The 23,647-nt window shown below is 46.2% G+C and overlaps 1 protein-coding gene across 1 annotated transcript in view; it reads right to left on the bottom strand.

The window, feature by feature from the left end:
* Positions 1-17,736, bottom strand: part of LOC123039140 (uncharacterized) — a 39,200-nt gene extending 21,464 nt beyond the window's left edge. The window contains exons 1-5 of the mRNA XM_044462419.1: positions 17,602-17,736; positions 17,315-17,438; positions 16,991-17,231; positions 16,651-16,876; positions 16,511-16,597 (exon numbers count right to left, since the gene is read on the bottom strand). Coding sequence (XP_044318354.1) covers positions 16,511-16,597; positions 16,651-16,876; positions 16,991-17,231; positions 17,315-17,438; positions 17,602-17,736 — 813 coding nt within the window. The remainder of the gene's footprint in view (positions 1-16,510; positions 16,598-16,650; positions 16,877-16,990; positions 17,232-17,314; positions 17,439-17,601) is intronic.
* Positions 17,737-23,647: the final 5,911 nt, after the last annotated feature.

The raw sequence follows: 23,647 nt of genomic DNA, 5'->3' as shown, positions 1-23,647 counted from the left end.
AAACTCCTTGGTTCAACTCCACAATCTTGACGGAGGCTCCCAAGTGACACCTAACCAATCTAGGAGACACCACTCTCCAAAAGGTAATAGATGGTGTGTTGATGATGAACTCCTTGCTCTTATGCTTGAAATGATAGTCTCCCTAAACTCAACTCTCTCTCACAATTTTTTGTATATGATGAAAGAAGGATTTGAGTGGAAAGCAACTTGAGGAAGGCTAAAAATCAAGGTTCAAATGGTAGGATTGGAATAGCTTGATCTCAACACATGAGTAGGTGGTTCTCTCTCAAAAAATAAATGGTGGAAGTGTAGACACGTTCTGATGGCTCTCCTCAAAGAGGAAGAAGGGGTGGAGGGTATATATAGCCTCCTCACAAAATCCAACCGTTACACACTTTTGACCCATCTCTTTGGCACCGATCGGAAAACTCGGTGGCACTGATCTATGTAAAAATGTGAATGTTAGGAATCTTGGTGGGACCGACAGAAACAACTCGGATGAACCAATGTGCTATGGCTAGGGAAAAACCACGTCTCGGTGGCACCGATTGCAGCAACTCGGTGGGACCAAAGCGAAGCAATAAGGCAACAAAGAGTTGCCAAGCCGTCTCGGTGGTACCAATTGCAATTCGGTGAGGCCAAAATAATTGCAACAAGGCAACAGAAAGTTGGCAAGGCCAATCTCGGTGGGACCAAGATCCAAATCGGTGGATCTAATTTGTTAGGGTTTTGTCTGTGGCTAAGTCCAAAAGAACTCGTTGGCTCTGGGTAGGAAATATCGGTGGGTCCAAGTTGAAATTTAGGGTTTGGACATATTTGGATAGAGAAAGTCGCTGAGGGTTTTCGAGCAATATCACTAAGAACTTGAGCAACTAGGTCATCAAGCAACACCTCATACCCTTTTAATAGTATTGGCTTTCCTACGTACTCAATGTAGGGATGACAATGGGTACCCATTACCCGCGTACCCGGCGGGTAAAAACCCTATTAGGGCAAGTGTATGGCTCAAAAAAATACCCATGGGTACATAAATAGGAAAATTTGAAACCCATCGGGTATAGTGGGTACGGGTATGGTTTAGTATAACCCATACCCGTGTACCCATGTACCCGCATGCAATATGATTTTTTAATAGGCCATAAATATTATGTTTCCATATACTACATTTTTTACATAAATCCCGCAGCTGGCCCACAACAAAGCCACATGACCCACAAGCTCGACCCATAATTGCCTCGTTCTAGGTGATTAATGTCCTTGTCTCGAAAAAGGTGATTAATGTGCAGAATTGCCTCGTTCCTTATATGGCTATATCAATGTGATTTACGTCCAAAATTACCTCGCACGCTCGTAGCAACCAGCGCCCAGCATATCTATCTCATCTTCTCGCCGCTACCCACTTCCGCCAGCGCCTCCGGCCACTTGATGCCTCGCACCACCACACCTTTCCTGTCCTCCGAGGTGGACGCCAACACCATGGATCCGGGGACCATGATCATAGCTCACGCGTGGATGGGAACGGCAAGGTGGAGCTACAACTCAGTGCCCACCACAGCCAGGATCACGGCAAGCCTACCACGAGACCAAGCCTCACCCTATTGTCGGATGGTGCCTTGTGCCTCCGTGCGCTAGGAAAGAGCCAACTCCTGCTATTGGGTCCAAGGCGCAGCATCATTGCAGCACTATGTCCAAGTCGTGCATGAAGCAGCGACACCCTAGCTTGCTTAGCAACGTTCCATCCGCTAGGTGAGTTTCAATTTTGTTTACGATTTTATGATTATGAGCGCCGATCTTAGAGTAGGAATATATTTGTTGTACATATATAGATGGTGAGTATTCATGTGTTGCTATCATGATGTGTTGATGTTTATAAATTATTATTATAAGTTGTTGTTTATGACTATGTAATGCTCAAATCGATGTGTTGCAAATCTTGGTAATTTTACCCGTGGGTACCCATTTACCCTGACGGGTGATGGGTATGGGAAAAAGTTGTACCCGTCGACGGGTATGGGTACGGGTAATGTGTAAGATTTGGGGCGACGGGTAAGGGTATGGGGTGGCTCCACCCGTACCCAAACCCTGCGGGTGCCATCCCTAACTCAATGTGATCTTGGATGGCTTAAACAAAAATGTAGAGTCTTGAGTTTTTACAAATCCTTGTCCTTAGCATTTTGCGGGGTCCACATCTCTAGTCCTTGCCATGCCAATCATTGAACATCCTGAAATATTTATCTTGAATGGACATTAGTTCAATGAGGTATATGTTATTATTAATTACCAAAACCACTAGGGGTTAAGTTGCACTTTCAATCTCCCCATTTTTGGTAATTGATGAGAACATATATATCAAAGCTTCAAAAAATGATCAAATGAATGAAATACACCATCGCTTTGAGAAGTATGTGATAATCAAGAGCTCCCCCTAAATTTGTGCATTATTAAAAATTTGCGCTTGAATGCAAATGCACAATCGATTCGCAGCATGTGTCACTCTTCCATGTCACATACAACTTGGTGGAGCACACAAAATGATATGAATGGGAATAGTAAGCATGCGTCACCAAAAACATAAGTGAATGATCATACATGGATAATGATAGAGATGATCACTAAGCATCAAATGAAGCATAGTATGATCAATCACACAAAACCAATGTAGTATCTCACACATATAATGAACAAAGTATCACGAATCAAACAAAAATAGTAGGGAGAACTCAAGAAAAACCAACGAGCAAAAGCGATATACTCTCTCTCTCTCTCAGCCTAATGATCTATACAATTCCCCCTTTGGCAACAAGTACCAAAAAGTTCGAAAAGGTATAGAGCTATGCATCTCCCTAGGCACGATCCTCGACAACTCTTGAAGGTGACTTCTGGCTGGTGATGTCTACTACACAACCTTCTTCTTGTAGACGTTGTTGGGCCTGCAAGTGCACAGGTTTGTAGGACAGTAGCAAATTTCCCTCAAGTGGATGACCTAAGGTTTATAAATCTGTAGGAGGTGTAGGATGAAGATGGTCTCTCTCAAACAACCCTGCAACCAAATAACAAAAAGTCTCTTGTGTCCCCAACACACCCAATACAATAGTAGATTGTATAGGTGCACTAGTTCGGCGAAGAGATGGTGATACAAGTGCAAAATAGATGGTAGATATAGGTATTTGTAATCCGAAATAATAAAAATAGCAAGGTAAAAAGTGGTAAAAGTGAGTGTAAACGGTATTGCAATGGTAGGAAACAAGGCCTAGGGTTCATACTTTCACTAGTGCAAGTTCTCTCAACAATAATAACATAGATAGATAATATGACAAGCCCCCAACATGCAACCAATAGTCACTCCAAAGCCACTAATAGCGGAGAACAAACGTAGAGATTATGGTAGGGTACGAAACCACCTCAAAGTTATTCTTTCGGATCAATCTATAAAAGAGTTCGTACTAGAATAACACCTTAAGATAGAAATCAACCAAAACCCTAATGTCACCTAGATACTCCATTGTCACCTCAAGTATCCGTGGGCATGATTATACGATATGCATCACACAATCTCAGATTCATCCAACCAACATAAAAGTACTTCAAAGAGTGCCCCAAAATTTCTACCGGAGAGTCAAGAACGTGTGCCAACCCCTATGCATAGGTTCCCAAGTGTCACGAAACCCGTAAGTTGATCACCAAAACATACATCAAGTGGATCAATAGAATAACCCATTATCACCACGGTTATCCCACGCAAGACATACATCAAGTGTTCATAAAAGACTCAGTCCAATAAGATAACTTCAAAAGGGGAAACTCAATTCATCACAAGAGAGTAGAGGGGGAGAAACATCATAAGATCCAACTACAATAGCAAAGATCGGGATACATCAAGATCGTGCCATAGATGGAACATGAGAGAGAACACGAGAGAGAGAGAGATCAAACACATAGCTACTGGTACATACCCTCAGCCCCTAGGGTGAACTACTCCCGCCTCGTCATGGATAACGCCGGGATGATGAAGATGGCCTCCGGTGATGGGATCCCCCTCCGGCAGGGTGCCGGAACAGGGTCCCTATGGATTTTTGGTGGCTATAGAGGCTTGCGGCGACGGAACTCCTGATCTATCTTCTATTCTAGAAGTTTTAGGGTACGTAGGTATATATGGGTGAAAGGAGTACGTCGGTGGAGCTACGGGGGCCCCACGAGGCAGGGGGGCGCGCCCGGGGGGGTGGGGGGGTGGGCGCGCCCCCCACCCTCGTGAGCACCTCCCGTATCTTCTGACGTGGGGTCCAAGTCCATCAGGTGGGTTTCCTTCCAAAAATAACTTCTCTAGTTGATTTCGTTCCGTTTTGACTCCGTCTGATATTCCTTTTCCTCGAAACACTGAAATAGGCATAAAACAACAAATCTGGGCTGGGCCTCCGGTTAGTAGGTTAGTCCCAAAAATAATATAAAAGTGGATAATAAAGCTCAATATTGCCTAAAACGGTAGATAAAGTAGCATGGATCAATCAAAAATTACAGATACGTTGGAGACGTATCAATCATCCCCAAGCTTAATTCCTGCTCGTCCTTGAGTAGGTAAATGATAAAAAAGAATTTTTGATGCGGAGTGATACTTTGGCATAATTTAAATGTAAATCTTCTTAATTGTGATATGAATATTCAGATCCGAAAGATTCAAGACAAAAGTTCATATTGACACAAAAATAATAATACTTCAAGCATACTAATCAAAGCAATCATGTCTTCTCAAAATAACATGGCAAAAGAAAGTTCATCCCTACAAAATCATATAGTTAGGCTATGCTTCATTTTCGTCACACAAAGATGTTCCCAACTTCTATACCCCCGATGACAAGCCAAGCAATTGTTTCATACTTAAATAATCTCAAACTTTTTCAACCTTCACGCAATACATGAGCGTGAGCCATGGATATAGCACTATGGGTGGAATAGAATGTGATGATGGGGATTGTGTGGAGAAGACAAAAAAGGAGAAAGTCTCACGTTGACGAGGCTAATCAATGGGCTATGGAGATGCCCATCAATTGATGTCAACATGAGGAGTAGGGATTGCCATGCAACGGATGCACTAGAGCTATGAATGCTCAACAAAAGAAAACTAGTGGGTGTGCATCCAACTTGCTTGCTCATGAAGACCTAGGGCATTTGAGGAAGCCCATCGTAGGAACATACAAGCCAAGTTCTATAATGAAAAATTCCCACTAGTATAAAAAGACAACTTATGAGACTCACTACATGAAGAACAAGGTGCTACTTTGAAGCACAATATATGAGACTCACTACATGAGGAACAAGGTGCTACTTTGAAGCACAAGTGTGGAAAAAGAGATAGTAGCATTGCCCTTTTCTTTTCTTTTCCTTTTTTGGGCCTTTCTCTTTTTTGGGCAATGCTCTAATAATGATGATCATCACACTTCTATTGATTACAACATAAGGATTACAACTCGAAACTTAGAACAAGATATGACTCTATATGAATGCCTCCGGCGGTGTATCGGGATGGTGCAATGAATCAAGAGTGACATGTATGAAAAATAATGCATGGTGGCTTTGCCACAAATACGATGTCAACTACATGATCATGCAATGGCAATATGACAAAAGTAATGTATGTCATGATGATGATGATGGAAGTTGCATGGCAATATATCTCGGAATGGCTATGGAAATGCCATAATAGGTAGGTATGGTGGCTGTTTTGAGGAAGATATAAGGAGGTTTATGGGTGATAGAGCGTATCGTATCACGGGGTTTGGATGCACCGGCGAAGTTTGCACCGACTCTCGAGGTGAGAAAGGGCAATGCACGGTACCGAAGAGGCTAGCAATGGCGGAAAGGTGAGAGTGCGTATAATCCATGGACTCAACATTAGTCAAAAGAACTCATATACTTATTGCAAAAATTTAGAAGTCATCAAAAATCAAGTACTACGCGCATGCTCCTAGGGGGATAGATTGGTAGGAAAAGACCATCGCTCGTCCCCGACCGCCACTCATAAGGATGCACAAGCCAGATACACTTCATGTTTCAAATTTGTTACACAATTTTAACCATACATGCATGCTACGGGACTTGCAGACTTCAACACAAGTATTTCTCAAATTCATAATCACTCAACTAGCACGACTTTGATATTATCACCTCCATATCTCAAAACAATTATCAAGCATCAAACTTATCTTAGTATTCAATTCACTCAAAAGAAAGTTTCACATATCTTGAATACCAAGTATATTAATATTAAGCAAATTACCATGCTATTAACGACTCTCAAAATAATCTAAGTGAAGCATGAGAGTTCATCTATTTCTCCAAAATAAAACTACCACCATGCTCTAAAAGATATAAGTGAAGCACTAGAGCAAAAATATCAAGCTCAAAAGATATAAGTGAAGCACAAAGAGTATTCTAACAAATTCCAATTTGTGTAAAGCTCTCTCTCATTAAAGAATTTCAGATCTTGATACTTATTCAAACAGCAAGCAAAGCTAAAGAAAACTACATTGCAAGGATAGCACAACTCATGTGAAGAAGCAAAAACTTAGGCTCAACCGATACTAACCGATATTTGTGGAAGAAGAAAGGTGGAATGCCTACCGGGGCATCCCCAAGCTTAGATGCTTGAGACTTCTTGAAATATTATCTTGGGGTGCCTTGGGCATCCCCAAGCTTGAGCTTTTGTGTCTCCTTAATTCCTCTCATATCATGGTTTCTCTTTTTATCAAAAGCTTCATTCACAACAAACTCAACAAGAACTCGTGAGATAGGTTAGTATAAACCAATGCAAAACCTTATCATATTATACTGTAGAAAATCACTTAAATTATTATTCAACATTGAATACTAAATGACTCTTCATATCTAATACTCCTATCATCAAATAGAATTATTAAACAAGCAAACATATGCAAACAATGCAACCATAACAGCAATCTGTCAAAACAGTATAGTCTGTAAAGAATGCAAGAGTATCAATACTTCCCTGAATCCAAAAATTATGAACTAAAATTCCCACTGTAATAAATTTATCAGATCTCAATATGCAAAAAGATTCAACGTTATACCATTCTCTGAGTTTTCTAGGGAATTTTTGCAACAGCGGTAAACTTTCTGTTTTCAAACAGCAACATGCAAACTAGCAAAATAAGCATGGCAAAGGCTATCCTTGACTTTTTTATTGAAACTAAAGAGGCAAAACACAATTCTAACTAACATCAAGCAAAAAATTACAAAAGAAATTGACGCTCCAAGCAAAACACATATCATGTGGTGAATTAAAATATAGCTCCAAGTAAAGTTACCGATGAACGAAGACGAAAGAGGGGATGCCTTCCGGGGCATCCCCAAGCTTAGGCTCTTGGTTGTCCTTGAATATTACCTTGGGGTGCCTTGAGAATCCCCAAGCTTAGGCTCTTGCCACTCCTTATTCAATAGTCCATCGAATCTTTACCCAAAACTTGAAAACTTCACAACACAAAACTCAACACAAAACTCGTAAGCTCCGTTAGTATAAGAAAATAAAACCACCACTTAGGTACTGTAATTAACTCATTCTAAATTCATATTGGTGTAATATCTACTGTACTCCAACTTATCTATGGTTCATACCCTCTGATACTATTCATAGATTCATCAAAATAAGCAAACAACACATAGAAAACAGAATCTGTCAAAACAGAACAGTTTGTAGTAATCTGTATAAAACGTATACTTATGGAACCCCAAAAATTATGAAATAAATTTCTGGACCTGAGAAATTTGTCTATTAATCATCTGCAAAAAGAATCAACCTAAAATCGCTCTCCAGTAAAAAAATGGCAGCTAATCTTGTGAGCGCTAAAGTTTCTGTTTTTCACAGCAAGATCACATAAACTTCACCCAAGTCTTCCCAAAGGTTCTACTTGGCACTTTATTGAAACAAAAGCTATAAAACATGATTACTACAGTAGCATAATCATGTGGACACACAAAAACAGTAAGGATAAATATTGGGTTGTCTCCCAACAAGCGCTTTTCTTTAATGCCTTTTAGCTAGGCATGATGATGACATGATGCTCACATAAAAGATAAGAATTGAAACATAACGGGAGCATCATGAAGCATATGACTAGAAATTTTAACACTTCCTATGCATAGGGATTTTGTGAGCAAACAACTTATGGGAACAATAATCAACTAGCATAAGAAGGTAAAACAAGCATAGCTTCAAAACTTGAAGCACATAGAGAGGAAACTTGGCATTATTGCAATTCCTACAAGCATATATTCCTCCCTCATAATAATTTTCAGTAGCATCATGAATGAATTCAACAATATAACCAGCACCTAAAGCATTCTTTTCATGATCTACTAGCATAGAAAATTTACTACTCTCCTCATAAGCAAACTTCTTCTTTATGGCATACGTATCATCACAATAATCATCATAGATAGGAGGCATGCTTTCATCAAAATAAATTTGCTCATCAAAGCTTGGGGGACAACATATATCATATTCATCAAACATAGCTTCCCCAAGCTTGTGGCTTTGCATATCATAGCATCATGGATATTCAAAGAATTCGTACTAACATCATTGCAATCATGCTCATCATTCAAAGATTTAGTGCCAAACAATTTAGAGATTTCTTCTTCTAGCACTTGAGCACAATTATCCTTTCCATCATACTCACGAAAGATATTAAAAAGGTGAAGCGTATGAGACAAACTCAATTCCATTTTTTGCAATTTTCTTTTATAGACTAACTAGTGCTAAAACAAGAATCAAAAAGATTCAATTGCAAGATCTAAAGATATACCTTCAGGCACTCACCTCCCCGGCAACGGCGCCAGAAAAGAGCTTAGTTGACGGGGTGTGAGTGAGTGCCCTTTACCTCTGCCTCCCCGGCAACGGCGCCAGAAAAGAGCTTGATGTCTACTACAAAACCTTCTTCTTGTAGACGTTGTTGGGCCTGCAAGTGCACAGGTTTGTAGGACAGTAGCAAATTTCCCTCAAGTGGATGACCTAAGGTTTATCAATCCGTAGGAGGCGTAGGATGAAGATGGTCTCTCTCAAACAGCCCTGCAACCAAATAACAAGAAGTCTCTTGTGTCCCCAACACACCCAATACAATAGTAGATTGTATAGGTGCACTATTTCGGTGAAGAGATGGTGATACAAGTGCAAAATAGATGGTAGATATAGGTATTTGTAATCTGAAATAATAAAAACAGCAAGGTAACAAGTGGTAAAAGTGAGCGTAAACGGTATCGCAATGATAGGAAACAAGGCCTAGGATTCATACTTTCACTAGTGCAAGTTCTCCCAACAATTATAACATAGATAGATAATATGACAAGCCCTCAACATGCAACAAAGAGTCACTCCAAAGCCACTAATAGCGGAGAACAAACGTAGAGATTATGGTAGGGTACGAAACCACCTCAAAGTTATTCTTTCGGATCAATCTATAAAAGAGTTTGTACTAGAATAACACCTTAAGATACAAATCAACCAAAACCATAATGTCACCTAGATACTCCATTGTCACCTCAAGTATCCGTGGGCATGATTATACGATATGCATCACACAATCTCAGATTCATCCAACCAACATAAAAGTACTTCAAAGAGTGCCCCAAAGTTTCTACCGGAGAGTCAAGAACGTGTGCCAACTCCTATGCATAGGTTCCCAAGTGTCACGAAACCCGCAAGTTGATCACCAAAATATACATCAAGTGGATCAATAGAATAACCCATTGTCACCACGGTTATCCCACGCAAGACATACATCAAGTGTTCATAAAAGACTCAATCGAATAAGATAACTTCAAAAGGGGAAACTCAATTCATCACAATAGCAAAGCTCGAGATACATCAAGATCGTGCCATAGATGGAACACGAGAGAGAACACGAGAGAGAGAGAGAGATCAAACACATAGCTACTGGTACATACCCTCAGCCCCGAGGGTGAACTACTCCCTCCTCATCATGGATAGCGCCGGGATGATGAAGATGGCCTCCGGTGATGGGATCCCCCTCCGGCAGGGTGCCGGAACAGGGTCCCGATTGGTTTTTGGTGGCTACAGAGGCTTGCGGCGGCGGAACTCCCGATCTATCTTTTGTTCTGGAAGTTTTAGGGTACGTAGGTATATATGGGTGAAAGGAGTACGTCGGTGGAGCTACGAGGGCCCCACGAGGCAGGGGGCACGCCCGGGAGGGGGGGGGGGGCACGCCCCCACCCTCGTGAGCACCTCCCGTATCTTCTGACGTGGGGTCCAAGTCCATCAGGTGGGTTTCCTTCCAAAAATAACTTCTCCAGTTGATTTCGTTCCGTTTTGACTCCGTCTGATATTCCTTTTCCTCGAAACACTGAAATAGGCATAAAACAGCAAATCTGGGTTGGGCCTCCGGTTAATAGGTTAGTCCCAAAAATAATATAAAAGTGGATAGTAAAGCCTAATATTGCCTAAAACAGTAGATAAAGTAGCATGGAGCAATCAAAAATTATAGATACGTTGGAGACGTATCAGCTGGCGGCGCCGGTGTGCGTAGATGGTGTTGAGATGCGTGCATCGATGAAGGCTTCAGCCATTGCCTATTGGGCTGGTGGGGTGGATACTGGAGGTGGTACAGTAGAAGTAGCATCAGGTGTAGAGTGAGTGGTCCGCGTGTCTGCAATAGGCACTGCAACAGATCTGGGTGCCCTGGGTATTGTCTGATATCTCTCAGTCATCTGCATGTCATCTCCACTATCATCATAAGCAACCATGACTTTGTCAAGATCATCTCTGAGCTTCTCCACTATAGACTCGACCTTAGTAATTTTGACATCAAGACTATATATCTTGTCCTCGACTATCCGCTCTAAGCTTTCCTGGTCTTGGTGAGGTTGGCTAGATTTCGCGCAATCCTCAAGGTAGCTTCCAGCAGATAAGTCATCTGGTCATTCTTGGACTTGAGGTTGGTTATGGGAGCATTGGGAGCAGATGCCTTCTGAGCTTCTTTTGCTGCTATAGCTATATGAATTTCCTCTTGAGCTTGAGTAGATGAAGGATGTGAAGGGTCCATCACTACAACATTGTCCTCAAACTTAGGCTGTAATGGAAGATTCTCACTAAGCGAGTCATGGACTAAGGGGTCCTCGGGGCAACGGCCCATTGTGCATGGGCCGGACTGGTGGAGCCATATAATGACAGGGGATCTATGAAGCCGTGGTGAGCCCTCCAAGTTAAGAAGGCACAGGATCTCTTTAATCCCTTATTATAATCTATCTTCGGTAACGCTAACCCTACCGGTGTCTATATAAACTGAGGGTTTTAGTCTTCAGGTCTAGAGCGACATTCATCACCTCACCTCTTTAGGGTTTAGCTCATATTAATCTCGAGGTAGATCTATCTGTAAACCATATTATACATCCAATACAAATCAAGCAGGACGTACGGTTTTACCCCTTCGGGAGGGCCTGAACCTGGGTAAACACTGTGTTCGTCGTCCCTTGTTCCCCATTGATCCTAGATCCACAGCCCGAGAACCCCTACCCTGAGGTCTGCCGATTTTTACACCGACATTGGTGCTTTCATTGAGAGTTCTGTTGTAGGGTCGCCCAAAGGATCGATGGCTCGCCTGATCATAGGAGAAGGCATCTGATCCGGGGACTTCTTCGTCCCTGGATAAATCTTCGCATTTGGCAGCATCGTGTTGCACGCAGACCTGACTGGTCGTCTGGGTCATGTCGACGCCTTTGCCCCTGGACACCGAATTCGCTTCAGTGGTCTGGAATATGTTGCAGACACACGAGGCAATCTGGTTTTCACCGGATTCACTTCCCCCTCCTGCACCCTCGCCACGCCCGCTCTAGAATTCCTTTCCGATACGATCAGCAGATCAACTTTGACAACTTCGAGCCAGGAGAGCTCCGCTTCGAGCAGGGGCCAGACTCCGGCTCCGTCCGGACACATCATGACTGCGAGGACCTATCCTCAACCTTCAAGGTAGAATCAGGAGGAAGAGGCCAAGAGTAAATCTCATCCGAACCTTCCTTTCATGACGCTCGCCTAACCTTGAGCCCTTACGACAAAGCGACAGCTAACGGCCAGGGGTCACCCCTAGCCAAAAGCGGCTCGATCTCGAACCCCGACGGGCCCCAAACAAGGACCAAAGCCCGTCCTTGACCTCCAGTGATGGCTCGGACCCCCTCAAGGATCTGGTCCCGTACCCCGAGCTCAGCACGACCAGCGGAAATCAAGGACTAGCCAGGGCATCGATCGCCCCCACGCTGTTACAACAGAGTTTGGCCCGGAGCTCTCGAGCTTGATGACCCTCGCAATGGTAAACAAGGCGCTAGACCGAATTCAGAAAATGACCACGCAGGAGGACCTGCCCTCCTCTTTCAATCATCAACCCTTCGAGGCGTACAATAGGGAACTTTGCGTCCCACCCACCACCCATTTGGTAGCCACTATTGACGATTTAACTGATATGCTAGACTATAATTCGGAGAATGCCCAATACATGGACGAGGAGGATGTAGCCATGGCCAATGCCGAGGTTGTCCCCCCCCCACGGGTCGCTGGTCGGCCATATCCACCTATAACATTTACATGGTGGACACCCCCAAGGACGGCAACGACACCCCTGATCAGGACCGAGGTAAGCCCAGAGATAAGCCGCCCAAATGCTGAAAACAACGCTGTTGAACAAAGCCACATAGAAGCCATGCGAGCAACCTGGACTCCGCAGAGAGCGACACTGTAAACAACACGGACGACCTCGCTGGGGACGCAGCCAACGGACATCATCAAGATGACCCCACGGGGCAGGAGGAACCTCCCAATCCAGAAAACCACGATGACTCCGAGGATAGCAACTACCTCTCACTCTCTAAAGAGGATGCCAGTCTTGGGGATGACGATTTCATCGTCCCCAAAGACCCTCTGGAGCGGGAAAGATTCAAACGAAGGCTTTTAGCCACCGCCCACTGCTTAAAGAAACAAAAATGCAAAATCAAGGCCAAACATGACACCCTTAATGACTGATGGAGTAAAGTCCTAGCTGCCAAAGAAGGGTATGGTCGCGAACAGCCAACCAAAAGCTATCCCAAGTGAAGATTCCTGCCGCAGTTCGTCGACGAGGCCGTAGAGCCGACATGCCCGATATACACAAGCGCCGAACAGCTAGACCGCCCCCTAGAGGGCGGGATAGAGAAGATGACAAGGCCAAACACCCAGCAGCCCACCTCGCCATTATGGTAAGGATCAAGTGCGGCCCACTTACGAGTATGACCTCCGCCATGACCTAGACGCCCAAGGAGGCCGCACCAGGTCCATTTATGGACCCAAAGAAGACCCGCCTGCTTACCGGGGAGGATACTACGATCGGCTAAACGAAAACGATAGAATCCAGGAGCAGCAGCAGATTCAGAGGGCCGAAGGCCTCCGACGAGATGTAGCTCGAGTTCGGGGCGTCGCAGACCCCCTATGCTTCACAGAGAGGTTAATGCAATGCCAATTCTTGGAAGGCTTCAAGCCCGTGAACATCGAATCATATGACGGAACCACATATCCAGCCGTATGGATAGAGGATTTCCTCCTCCACATTCACATGGAGCAAGGAGATGACCTCCACCATTAAATAATTGCCACTAAAGCTTAAAGATCCAGCTCGAGACTGGTTGAACAACCTTCCCGAAGACTCTATAGGCTGCTGGGAAGAGCTTGAGGACGCCTTTCGAGCAAACTTTCAGGGTACCTACATCCGGCCTCTGGATGCCGATGACCTAAATCGCATCACACAACAACCCGGAGAGTCTGCCCGACAATTTTGGAACCGGTTCCTGACCAAGAAAAACCATATTGTCAACTGCCCGGATGCCGAAGCCTTGGCTGCCTTCAAGCATAGTGTCAAGGATGAATGGCTCATACGACAGCTGGGCCAGGACAAACCAAGAACTATGACAACCCTCACTTCCCTCATGACCCGCTTTTGTGAGGCGAAGACAGTTGGCTTGCTCGCAAAAACACCAACCCAGACACACTTGGTACCTCCGAGGTTCAGGACGGAAATGGGAAGCCCCGACGCAGCAAGAATAAACGTCGCCACAATGATGGCGAGGGCGAGGATACGATAGTAAATGCCGGATTCCAAAACTAGAAGTACGGACCCCGAAAGGAAGCCCCTAAAGGCAACAATGATGGCCCGTCCAGATTGGACAGAATTTTGGACAAGCCTTGTCAGATCCACGACACATCAGAGAAGCCCGCCAACCAATCCAATCGAAACTGTTGGTTATTAAACATGCCGACAAACTCACAACTGAAGACTCGGGCAAAAGCCAACGAAGCAAGAACAACGATGAGCCACGCATGCCAAGTAGTGGAGGCCAGAAACCCTTTCCTTCTAAGGTCAAGATGGTAAACATGATCTACGCAACCCACATACCGAAGAAGGAGAGGAAGCGAGCACTATGGGATGTATACTCCGTCGAGCCAATAGCGCCAAAGTTCAATCCATGGTCAGCCTGTCCGATCACATTCGATCACAGGGACCATCCAACTAGCATACGCCATGGAGGGTCTGCAGCCTTAGTGCTCGACCCTATCATTGATGGATTCCACCTCACTAGAGTCCTCATGGACAGAGGTAGCAGCCTCAATCTGATATACGAAGACACAGTGAGGAAAATGGGGATCGATCCATCAAGGATCAAACCCAATAACACCACCTTTAAGGGGGTCATTCTGGGAGTGGAAGCCTGCTGCACATGCACCATGACGCTTGAAGTAGTGTTTGGATCTTCGGATAACTTCCGAAGCGAGGACCTGATCTTTGACATTGCACCTTTCCGCATCGGCTATCACGCCCTCCTGGGCTGAACAACGTTCGCCACATTCAATGTCGTCCCGCATTACGCGTACCTCAAGTTGAAGATGCTCGGCCCCTCGGGCGTCATAACCATCAACGGCAACACAGAACGCTCGCTTCAAACCAAAGAGCACACTGCAGCCCTAGCGGCCGAACACCACACTGGCTCATATGGGCCCGGATGCCGACCTGCCGTAAAGGTCGGTGACAATAGTAAACGTGTTTGATGCATTCGCCGCAAATAGGGATACGCGCCCAACGGCACACCCACATTCTTCACACTCCATGTGCCTCGTCAGCACAATTTTGCACTCAAAATACCATGGGCAGCCGTGAGGCATACATTAATAAACCCAAAATGCATTTTCGGTTAACCCGAACTTCGGAAGTACCTCGTCTTCGGACGATCCAAGGACCAATTCCGGATACCCCCAAGCATAAAGCTTCATCGGCAGGACCCTCGCCCATCAAGGTCTCACCGAAGGTCCCAGCCTTCACCCATCAGAAGCAGAGGCATAGAAGCGCATGAGGGCATAGTGAAGGCTTCAACTGACACATCAAGGCCCTGCGTCAACCTTTACTCTGTAAAATTTCTTTTCCTTTTTTTCCTCACAAGTACCGCCTTTGCAGTTTGAATTGTACGGTTAGACATCCCGAGCCTATGAGAAATAATAAAAATACCCTTTATGGTGTTCGGATATCCGCATCATGTGATTTGTCTATTCCCTTTCCGATTCTCCCTTTGCTCTCCGAATAGCTCGACATGAAAACATGATCAGTTATATAACCAGAGCTCGATTTCTCTATCAGTTCGGCACACCAAGTCCGATACCGCTTACCGCAGCCCGAATATTGCACTTTATGCATCAAGTTATGAATCATGTCTTAGGTCAATAGTTGGGTTGCCCGGTTCTTGTGCTTGCCCCTTATGTTCCGCATGTTCGGCTAAGTGGGCAAAGGGATAACCCCTGCAAGTGTACTTCTGGCTCGCCTGGTCAAGTACCTAGGAGGAGAAAGCCGAAAACTGACTGTCATGGTAAGCGCGTACAGATCAGCGATCCGACGATGAGGTTCGACTCCAAAAAATCATTGGTGATTTCAACATGTCACATGAAATGTTCGTCTTAATACAAACCACGTGATCGGAAAGGGTAAGCATTCAACCCCAAGTACATCACAATACACCGGGGGCTAGTCCTTAGTCCTCACTGTTAAGCTCCTAAGGCTAAGTGAAAGCAGTAAAACCGAATAGTCTAATTGCCTTTGTTTGCTCATGCACTACCGCCTCCGAGTACCAAGACATTGGCTAAGGGTAACAGTAAGGAGACGAAAACACCCCTCACGACATTCACCTGGGGGCCAAAGCCGCCGACTGGTAGCTTTCAGATTTAACATACGGCCAAATAAGAGTCAAAATTAAAAAATATGACAATATAAAACAAGTCCGGCGGATGCATTATAAAGCACAAGGTTCACTTGGTACAAACTTAACACAATCACTCAAATACTACATCTTTCGAGCACTGGTCCTCTATCACTCGCGCGCCATTCATCACCTGTGCAAAGTACTGCTCAGGGCGACAATGCTCCTTTCCCTTGGGCGGAGGTCCAAAGGCCATGTCCATTCGGTTAATCTTCGGCCAATGTACCATGGTCTTCGCGAATGCAAGCCTCGGCCCCTCAAGGCATGCTGACCGCTTTACGGCGTCAATCCAGAGCGGCGCCTCCCGCATTTTCTGCACAAGGCCGAAATAGGTATCTGGAAGGGCTCGGCAAGCCACAGACTGACACAGAGGTCCTTCACGGCCAGCTTGGACATCCGATGCATCTCCATCAGCTGCTTCATTTGGTCGCTGAGGAGGGGAGGGCACTCAAAATCCAAACACTGCGACCAGAAGAGCCGTTGCATGGAGTCCTCCTCGACGGTGGCATAGTACCTCGCTGCGGCCGCCACATTCTTTGGAAGTTCAACAAAGACGCCTGCAGAGCGCCAGACTCGCGTCAGCAGGGAAAACCTGTTGCCTCCAAACACACTCTGAAGTAAGTATTTCTTACCATTTGCAATTTGCGCGGCTTGGCGGAGCTCCTCTCGGACACCTCGCACGTCAGTCCTTGCCTCCTGGAGCTACTTCTCCGCCTTGGATAGCCGGGAAGATTGCTCCTCCTGCCCCTTCTCAAGGGCCTCTAGCTTCTCGGTGGCATCCTGGAGCTCCACTTGGACTTCAGTCACTCGAGCCTCGTGCTGCTCAGCAGCAAGCTTGGCTTTCTCAAGCTCGGCCACTGCCTTCTCAGCGGCCGTCTTCTTCGCGTCCGCCTCGGCCTCGACTTTCTTCAGGGCCTCCCTCAAGCCCTCAACATCAGCGGCGGCAGCTGCAAGATTATCACAATAAAAAGGATTAGCATACAGTCCGCCTCGTCAATATCCGGCATCAAGCAAATACATATCTTCTCACAGGGCTTAGCTTGCACCTCGTCAAGCCGTTTGTTGACAAGGTCAAGCTCTTTATCGGAAAGCTTGAGCTTCGGATCCATCTCCTCTAACGCCGCGACATTAGCAGCCGTGGCCATGGAAGATGCCTGTGTCAGCAAAAGAAATGTCGACATCATTAATCGGCCTACCGAATTGGATCCTCATCAGTTTTCTTTGAATTCCTTGCAGAGTCTCGGGGATGCTATGTATACGGCATACCAAACTAACAATTACAACCGCATTATGACGAAAGAGCATTACTTGACTTACCTCAAAGCCTGTTAAAAGGCCTTGGACAGCGTCGGTCAGTCCAGATTGGACGAACCAAACACCCTGCATAATCGCACTCATAAGAGTGCGGTGCTCGTTAATGATGGAGGAGTTGTCCACCAGCTCCTCCAGCATGTCTGGCCAGCCAGTCACCGCCCGTGTAGAGGTGTTATTGCTAATGTTGGCTCCCCGACCCCTTCCCCGGTGGGAGGATCTTGTGCCGTCAAAGGTCTTGGGGCTCGGGAGCTATCGATGGATGGGGTCCGGATGGTCCGGACTCCTTTCCCGCATCAGCCAGGAGGGAGGCTCCCTCCCGGTCTTCGGTGACCGAGGTGTTAACCTCAGCCATTACGGCATCAGGCTCTCCCTCTGTGTTTGGAGGAGGAGGAGCCCTTGGGGACCGCACCTCCTCAACCTCTTCGGGACCAGAGGAGGCTCGGAGTGCGCCATAGACCCACTGTCTACCAGTTCGACGGGCGGGGACGTCCCCTTCAAAGTCTGCTCGGTGGGGCGTTCATGTGGGGGACTGTAATTCAGAAGAGTTAGCCTTCAACTATGACGAATCATTGAAAACAAGATAGCTAAAAGTACCAATGCCTTACCTGCTGGCAGGGGGCTTGACCCTGGGTCCCTTCTTCGAGATCTCCTCGAACTCCTCGGACTCCTTGTCGGAGTCTGAACTATCCGACAGGACCAGCTTAGGCCGACATCATATTTTCGGGGCCAGAGAAGGTTGGACCTCTTCGACGTCCTCGGACACCACCCTCTTCTTGTAGCGCGAGGGGGCGCTCTCCTCCTCGTCCTCATTCTTGCCCCCATCCTGTACGGATGAGGCTACAACGTCTTCAGGCCAGTTGCCCGTACGATCCCTGCGACGGAGGCCCTTCTTGGCCTCTAGTGCTTCTTTCTTCTTGCCCTTCTTGACGGGCGCCTTATAGGGCACTACGACCAGCAGCTTTTCCAGCTGCTCTCAGCGGGGCTCTTCCGGCAGTGGCGTGTGGGCCGCTGATCTTCTTGGCCGTGGCAAGCCGGCCCTGCAAAATCTGCATAACAAGGTCAGGCCGACTCAAATGCGGTATGAATATCCGAACACTCCTCGAAGAAGAGTGCTGCTCACCTCCTTCGGGGGGTTCGCGGCATCGAGGCCGATGTCCTTTCCCTCAACCGGCCACTCCTTCTGGGGCTGGAATAGTTGGCCCCATATTTTGTCAGGAGTCGTGCCATAGAGGTGTCACACGGTGGACGGATCCTCGGGCTCATGCTCCCACATAGGCTTGGCCCTCTGCTAGCAAGGGAGGAGCCGGCGGTGGAGCATGATCTGGACCACATCGACCAGCTTCGCGCCGGTCTCTATTATGCTGTCGACGTGCTTCTGCAGCGCTTTCGTGTGAGCGACACACCCCCAATCCGGACTCTTGGTGGTCCATGAGGCTAATCTGGTAGGGGGTCCAGACCTGAATGCGGGGGCCGCTCCCTAGGTGGCCTCCCTCGGCTTGATGATGTAGAACCACTCCTTTTGCCACATCCGGATGGTGTCGACAAAGTGTCTGTCCGGCCACTGGACCCGTGTCAGTTTACTAATCATGCCCCCTCCAAAGTCCGCATGCTCGCCGCCAACCATCTTGGTCTTGATGTTGAACACCTTCAGCCATAAACCGAAGTGCGGCTGAACTGGAAGGAGCGCTTCACAAAAGACGATGAAGGTCGAGATGTGGAGGAGGGAATTGGGGGCTAGATCGTGAAAATCTAGCCCGTAAAAGAACATCAGCCCCCGCATGAAGGGGTGCAGGGGAAATCCTAGCCCCCTAAGGGAATGGGGAAGAAACACGACCCTCTCGCCTGGCTGGGGCATGGGGATGATCTGGCCCTCTTCGGGGGGCCGATGAACAACATTAGCCGGCAAATAGCCGACCTCTATAAGCTTCAAAATGTTCCCATCGGTGACGGAGGAGGCCTCCTACTTGCCGTTGGCGCCGGATCCGTCCATGGTTGAAGGATGCGAAGTGGGATTCGCTCTGGAAGCAGAGAAAGGAGGCGCTGAAGCTCTAAAGGTCCGCGTGATCGAAGGTGGAAGAGGGCGTGGGATGTAGACTGTAGCAGCCCTCCCTTTATAGATTGTTGACAGGCCTGGGATTCCATTTTCCATGCTGTTGGCTTCTCCACTTCCCGATATGCCCGTGACATTATGTGCGGGGAGGGGAATCAAAATCTTTAACCATATCCCCCAAAAGACGGAACACGATCTCCAACTCGAGGGGACGTGCCAAACGTGGCGTCGGCCTCGAGCCGTGCTTCGAGAAATAGTAGCTTCTCGGTGTTATGGCTGGAAGCGACCCTTCGTTGGGGGAGGAAGAGTTGTCAGATAAAGGAACTATTAATTCTTGAACTTTTTGTTATTGCCATCGTTACTAAGTAAAGTTTCCATTCAGATTTCGGACACTTCTTGATTCCGAACATGGGAGAAATATACTAAAGAACTCGCCTCGCAAGCCGAATACTGGTTGGATGAGAGAGTGTCGGATACATGCATTGGCGTTGGAGGCAAGTTCGGGGGCTACTGAGGGAGTCATGGACTAAGGGGTCCTCGGGGCGACGACCCATTGTGCATTGGCCAGACCGGTGGAGCCGTATAATGACAGGGGATCTATGAAGCCGTGGTGTGCCCTCCAAGTCAAGAAGGCACATGATCTCTTTAATCCCTTATTGTAATCTATCTTTGGTAACCCTAACCCTACCGATGTCTATATAAACCGAGGGTTTTAGTCTTTAGGGCTAGAGCGACATTCATCACCTGACCTCTTTAGGGTTTAGCTCATATTGATCTCGAGGTAGATCTACTCTGTAAACCATATTATACATCCAATACAAATCAAGCATGATGTAGGGTTTTACCTCTTCGAGAGGGCCCGAACCTGGGTAAGCATTGTGTTCGTCGTCCCTTGTTCCCCATTGATCTTAGATCCACAGCTCGGGACCCCCTACCCCGAGGTCTGCCGATTTTGGCACCGACACTCACGATCAAGTAGGTATGTGCTCGTTCAACTTTAGAGTTGTGTAGGATCGAAAGTATGTCTAGAGGGAGGGGGGGGGGTGATTAGACTACTTGACCAAATAAAAACCTAGCCTTCTCCCAATTTTAATTCTTGGCAGATTTTAGCAACTTAGCACTAGTCAAGCAATCAACCTACACATGCAATTCTACGAGTATAGCAGCAAATGTAAATCATTGCATATGAAGGTAAAGGGGAGGAGTTTGGAGGGAGCAAACGCAATGTTGACAAAGAGATTTTTGGTGTGGTTCCGATAGGTAGTGCTATCGTACATCCACGTTGATGGAGACTTCAAGCCACGAAGGGTAATGGCTGCGCGAGTCCACAGGGGGGCTCCACCCATGAAGGGTCCACGAAGAAGCAACCTTGTCTATCCCACCATGGCCATTGTCCACGAAGGACTTGCCTCACTTGGGTAAATCTTCACGAAGTAGGCGATCTCCTTTCCCTTACAAACTCCTTGGTTAAACTCCACAATCTTGATGGAGGCTCCCAAGTGACACCTAACCAATCTAGGAGACACCACTCTCCAAAAGGTAATAGATGGTGTGTTGATGATGAAATCCTTGCTCTTGTGCTTCAAATGATAGTCTCCCCAACACTCAACTCTCTCTCATAGATTTGTTTATGGTGGAAAGATGATTTGAGTGGAAAGCAACTTGGGGAAGGCTAGAGATCAAGATTATTGTGGTTGGAATGGAATGTCTTGGTCTCAACACATGAGTAGGTGGTTCTCTCTCAGAAAATAAGTAGTGGAAGTGTAGGCACGTTCTGATAGCTGTCTCCATGAATGAAGAATGGGTGGAGGGGTATATATAGCCTCCACACAACATCTAACCATTACACACAGATTCCCAAACTTGGTGAGACCGAATGGTGAAACTCGGTCAGACCGATTCAGGTCAAAATAAGAACATTAGACTTTTCGGTGGGACCGATGTGATCAACTCGGTGGGACCGATATGCTAGGGTTAGGGCATACCTTAATCTCAATGAGACCGATCACATGAAGTCGGTGGGACCGATTTCAGTAATAGGCACACATGGAGTTGGTCAGGTAAACTCGGTGGGACCGATTCGTCATTTCTGTGAGACCAAAACATTACGAAATGGAAATAGGGAGTTTGCATTGCGAACTCGGTGGGACCGATCGCTCATTTCAGTGAGACCGAAATGTTACAAAGGGGAATAGAGAGTTTGCAATCCCATCTCGGTGAGACCGAGATCCCCAGTGAAACCAAACTGATTAGGGTTTGTGGTAGTGGCTATGTCAAATGAACTTGGTGGCCCCAGATAGATCAAATCGATGGGGCCGAGTTTGACTTTTAGGTTTAGGACATACGTGGATATGAGAAAGTGGTTGAGGGTTTTGGAGCATATCACTAAGCATTTTGAGCAAACAAGCCATTAAGCAACGCCTCATCCCCTTTTAATAGTATTGGCTTTCCTATGGACTCAATGTGATCTTGGATCACTAAAAAGAAAATGTAGAGTCTTCAGCTTGTTGCCAATATGTGTCCTTAGCATTTTGAGGGGTCCACATCTCTAGTCCATGCCATGCCAATCATTGAACTTTCTGAAATGATCATCTTGAAAGAGCATTAGTTCAATGAGCTATATGTTGTTAAGAATTACCGAAACCACCCAGGGATTAGATGCACTTTCAATCTCCCCCTTTTGGTAATTGATGACAACATATAGATCAAAGCTTTGACAAATGATAATAGGAATGAAAAAACATCGTAACTTTGAGAAGTATGTGATAAGCAAGAGCTCCCCCTAAATTTGTGCATTATTTAAGATTTGCTTTTGAATGCAAATGCACAACCAATTAGGATCATGGGTTACTCTTCCATGTCACATACATCTTGGTGGAGCGCTCAAAATGATAGAAATAGGAACAAGCACTCATCACCAAGGCAAAGTGAATGATCATACATAAATGATAGAGAATATCATCATCCAAGCACAAGCATTAAGTATGATATGATCAAACACATGACCATTCAAAGTATCTCACACACACAATCATAAAGTATCAACCAACCAAGCAAGCAAATAAGTAGCAAAAGAAGCAAAGCTCTCACTCTCTCTCGAAGCCTATGGTCCACACACTTTCTCCCGCTTTGGCAACAAGTTACCAAAAAGCTTGAAAATGCATAGTGCTATGCGGCTCTCTAAGCTTGATCTTTAGGAGGTGGCGTTGAGAGGACTCCAAGGATGAATGCATCTGTTGAAGTTAATGGAGCTGGTGGAGTTGCCACTGGAGGGGCAACAGAACCTTTGGCTATAGGTGCTGAGGCAGTAGCTCTAGTGTCTGGCACTGGCATAGCTGCAGATCTTTGTGCCCTAGGCACTCTCTGAAACACCTCAGTGGTTGCTTTCCCTTTCCTCTCCTCAGCTTCTTCTTGGAGCTTCCCAACTGCTGTTTGAATTTCTGTCACCTTCAAGTCAAGATCATAGAACTTTGTTTCAATGATCCTCTCCAGGCTCTCTTGATTCTGAGTCAGGGTGGCTGTCGGTGTCAAAACCGGCGGATCTCGGGTAGGGGGTCCCGAACTGTGCGTCTAGGCGGATGGTAACAGGAGACAGGGGACACGATGTTTTTACCCAGGTTCGGGCCCTCTCGATGGAGGTAAAACCCTACTCCTGCTTGATTGATATTGATGATATGGGTAGTACAAGAGTGGATCTACCACGAGATCAAGGAGGCTAAACCCTAGAAGCTAGCCTATGGTATGATTGTTGTAATGGTGACTAAAACCCTCCGGTTTATATAGATACCGGAGAGGGCTAGGGTTACACAGAGTCGGTTACAATGGTAGGAGATCTACATATCCGTATCGCCAAGCTTGCCTTCCACGCCAAGGAAAGTTCCATCCGGACACGGGACGAAGTCTTCATTCTTGTATCTTCATAGTCTTGGAGTCCGGCTGATGATGATAGTCCGGCTACCCGGACACCCCCTAGTCCAGGACTCCCTCAGTAGCCCCTGA

This window comes from Triticum aestivum, chromosome 2B, assembly GCF_018294505.1.
Source record: "Triticum aestivum cultivar Chinese Spring chromosome 2B, IWGSC CS RefSeq v2.1, whole genome shotgun sequence".
Classification (NCBI taxonomy): domain Eukaryota; kingdom Viridiplantae; phylum Streptophyta; class Magnoliopsida; order Poales; family Poaceae; genus Triticum; species Triticum aestivum.
Note: the sequence above shows the minus strand (reverse complement) of the source record. Positions and strands in the feature narration are given on the sequence as shown.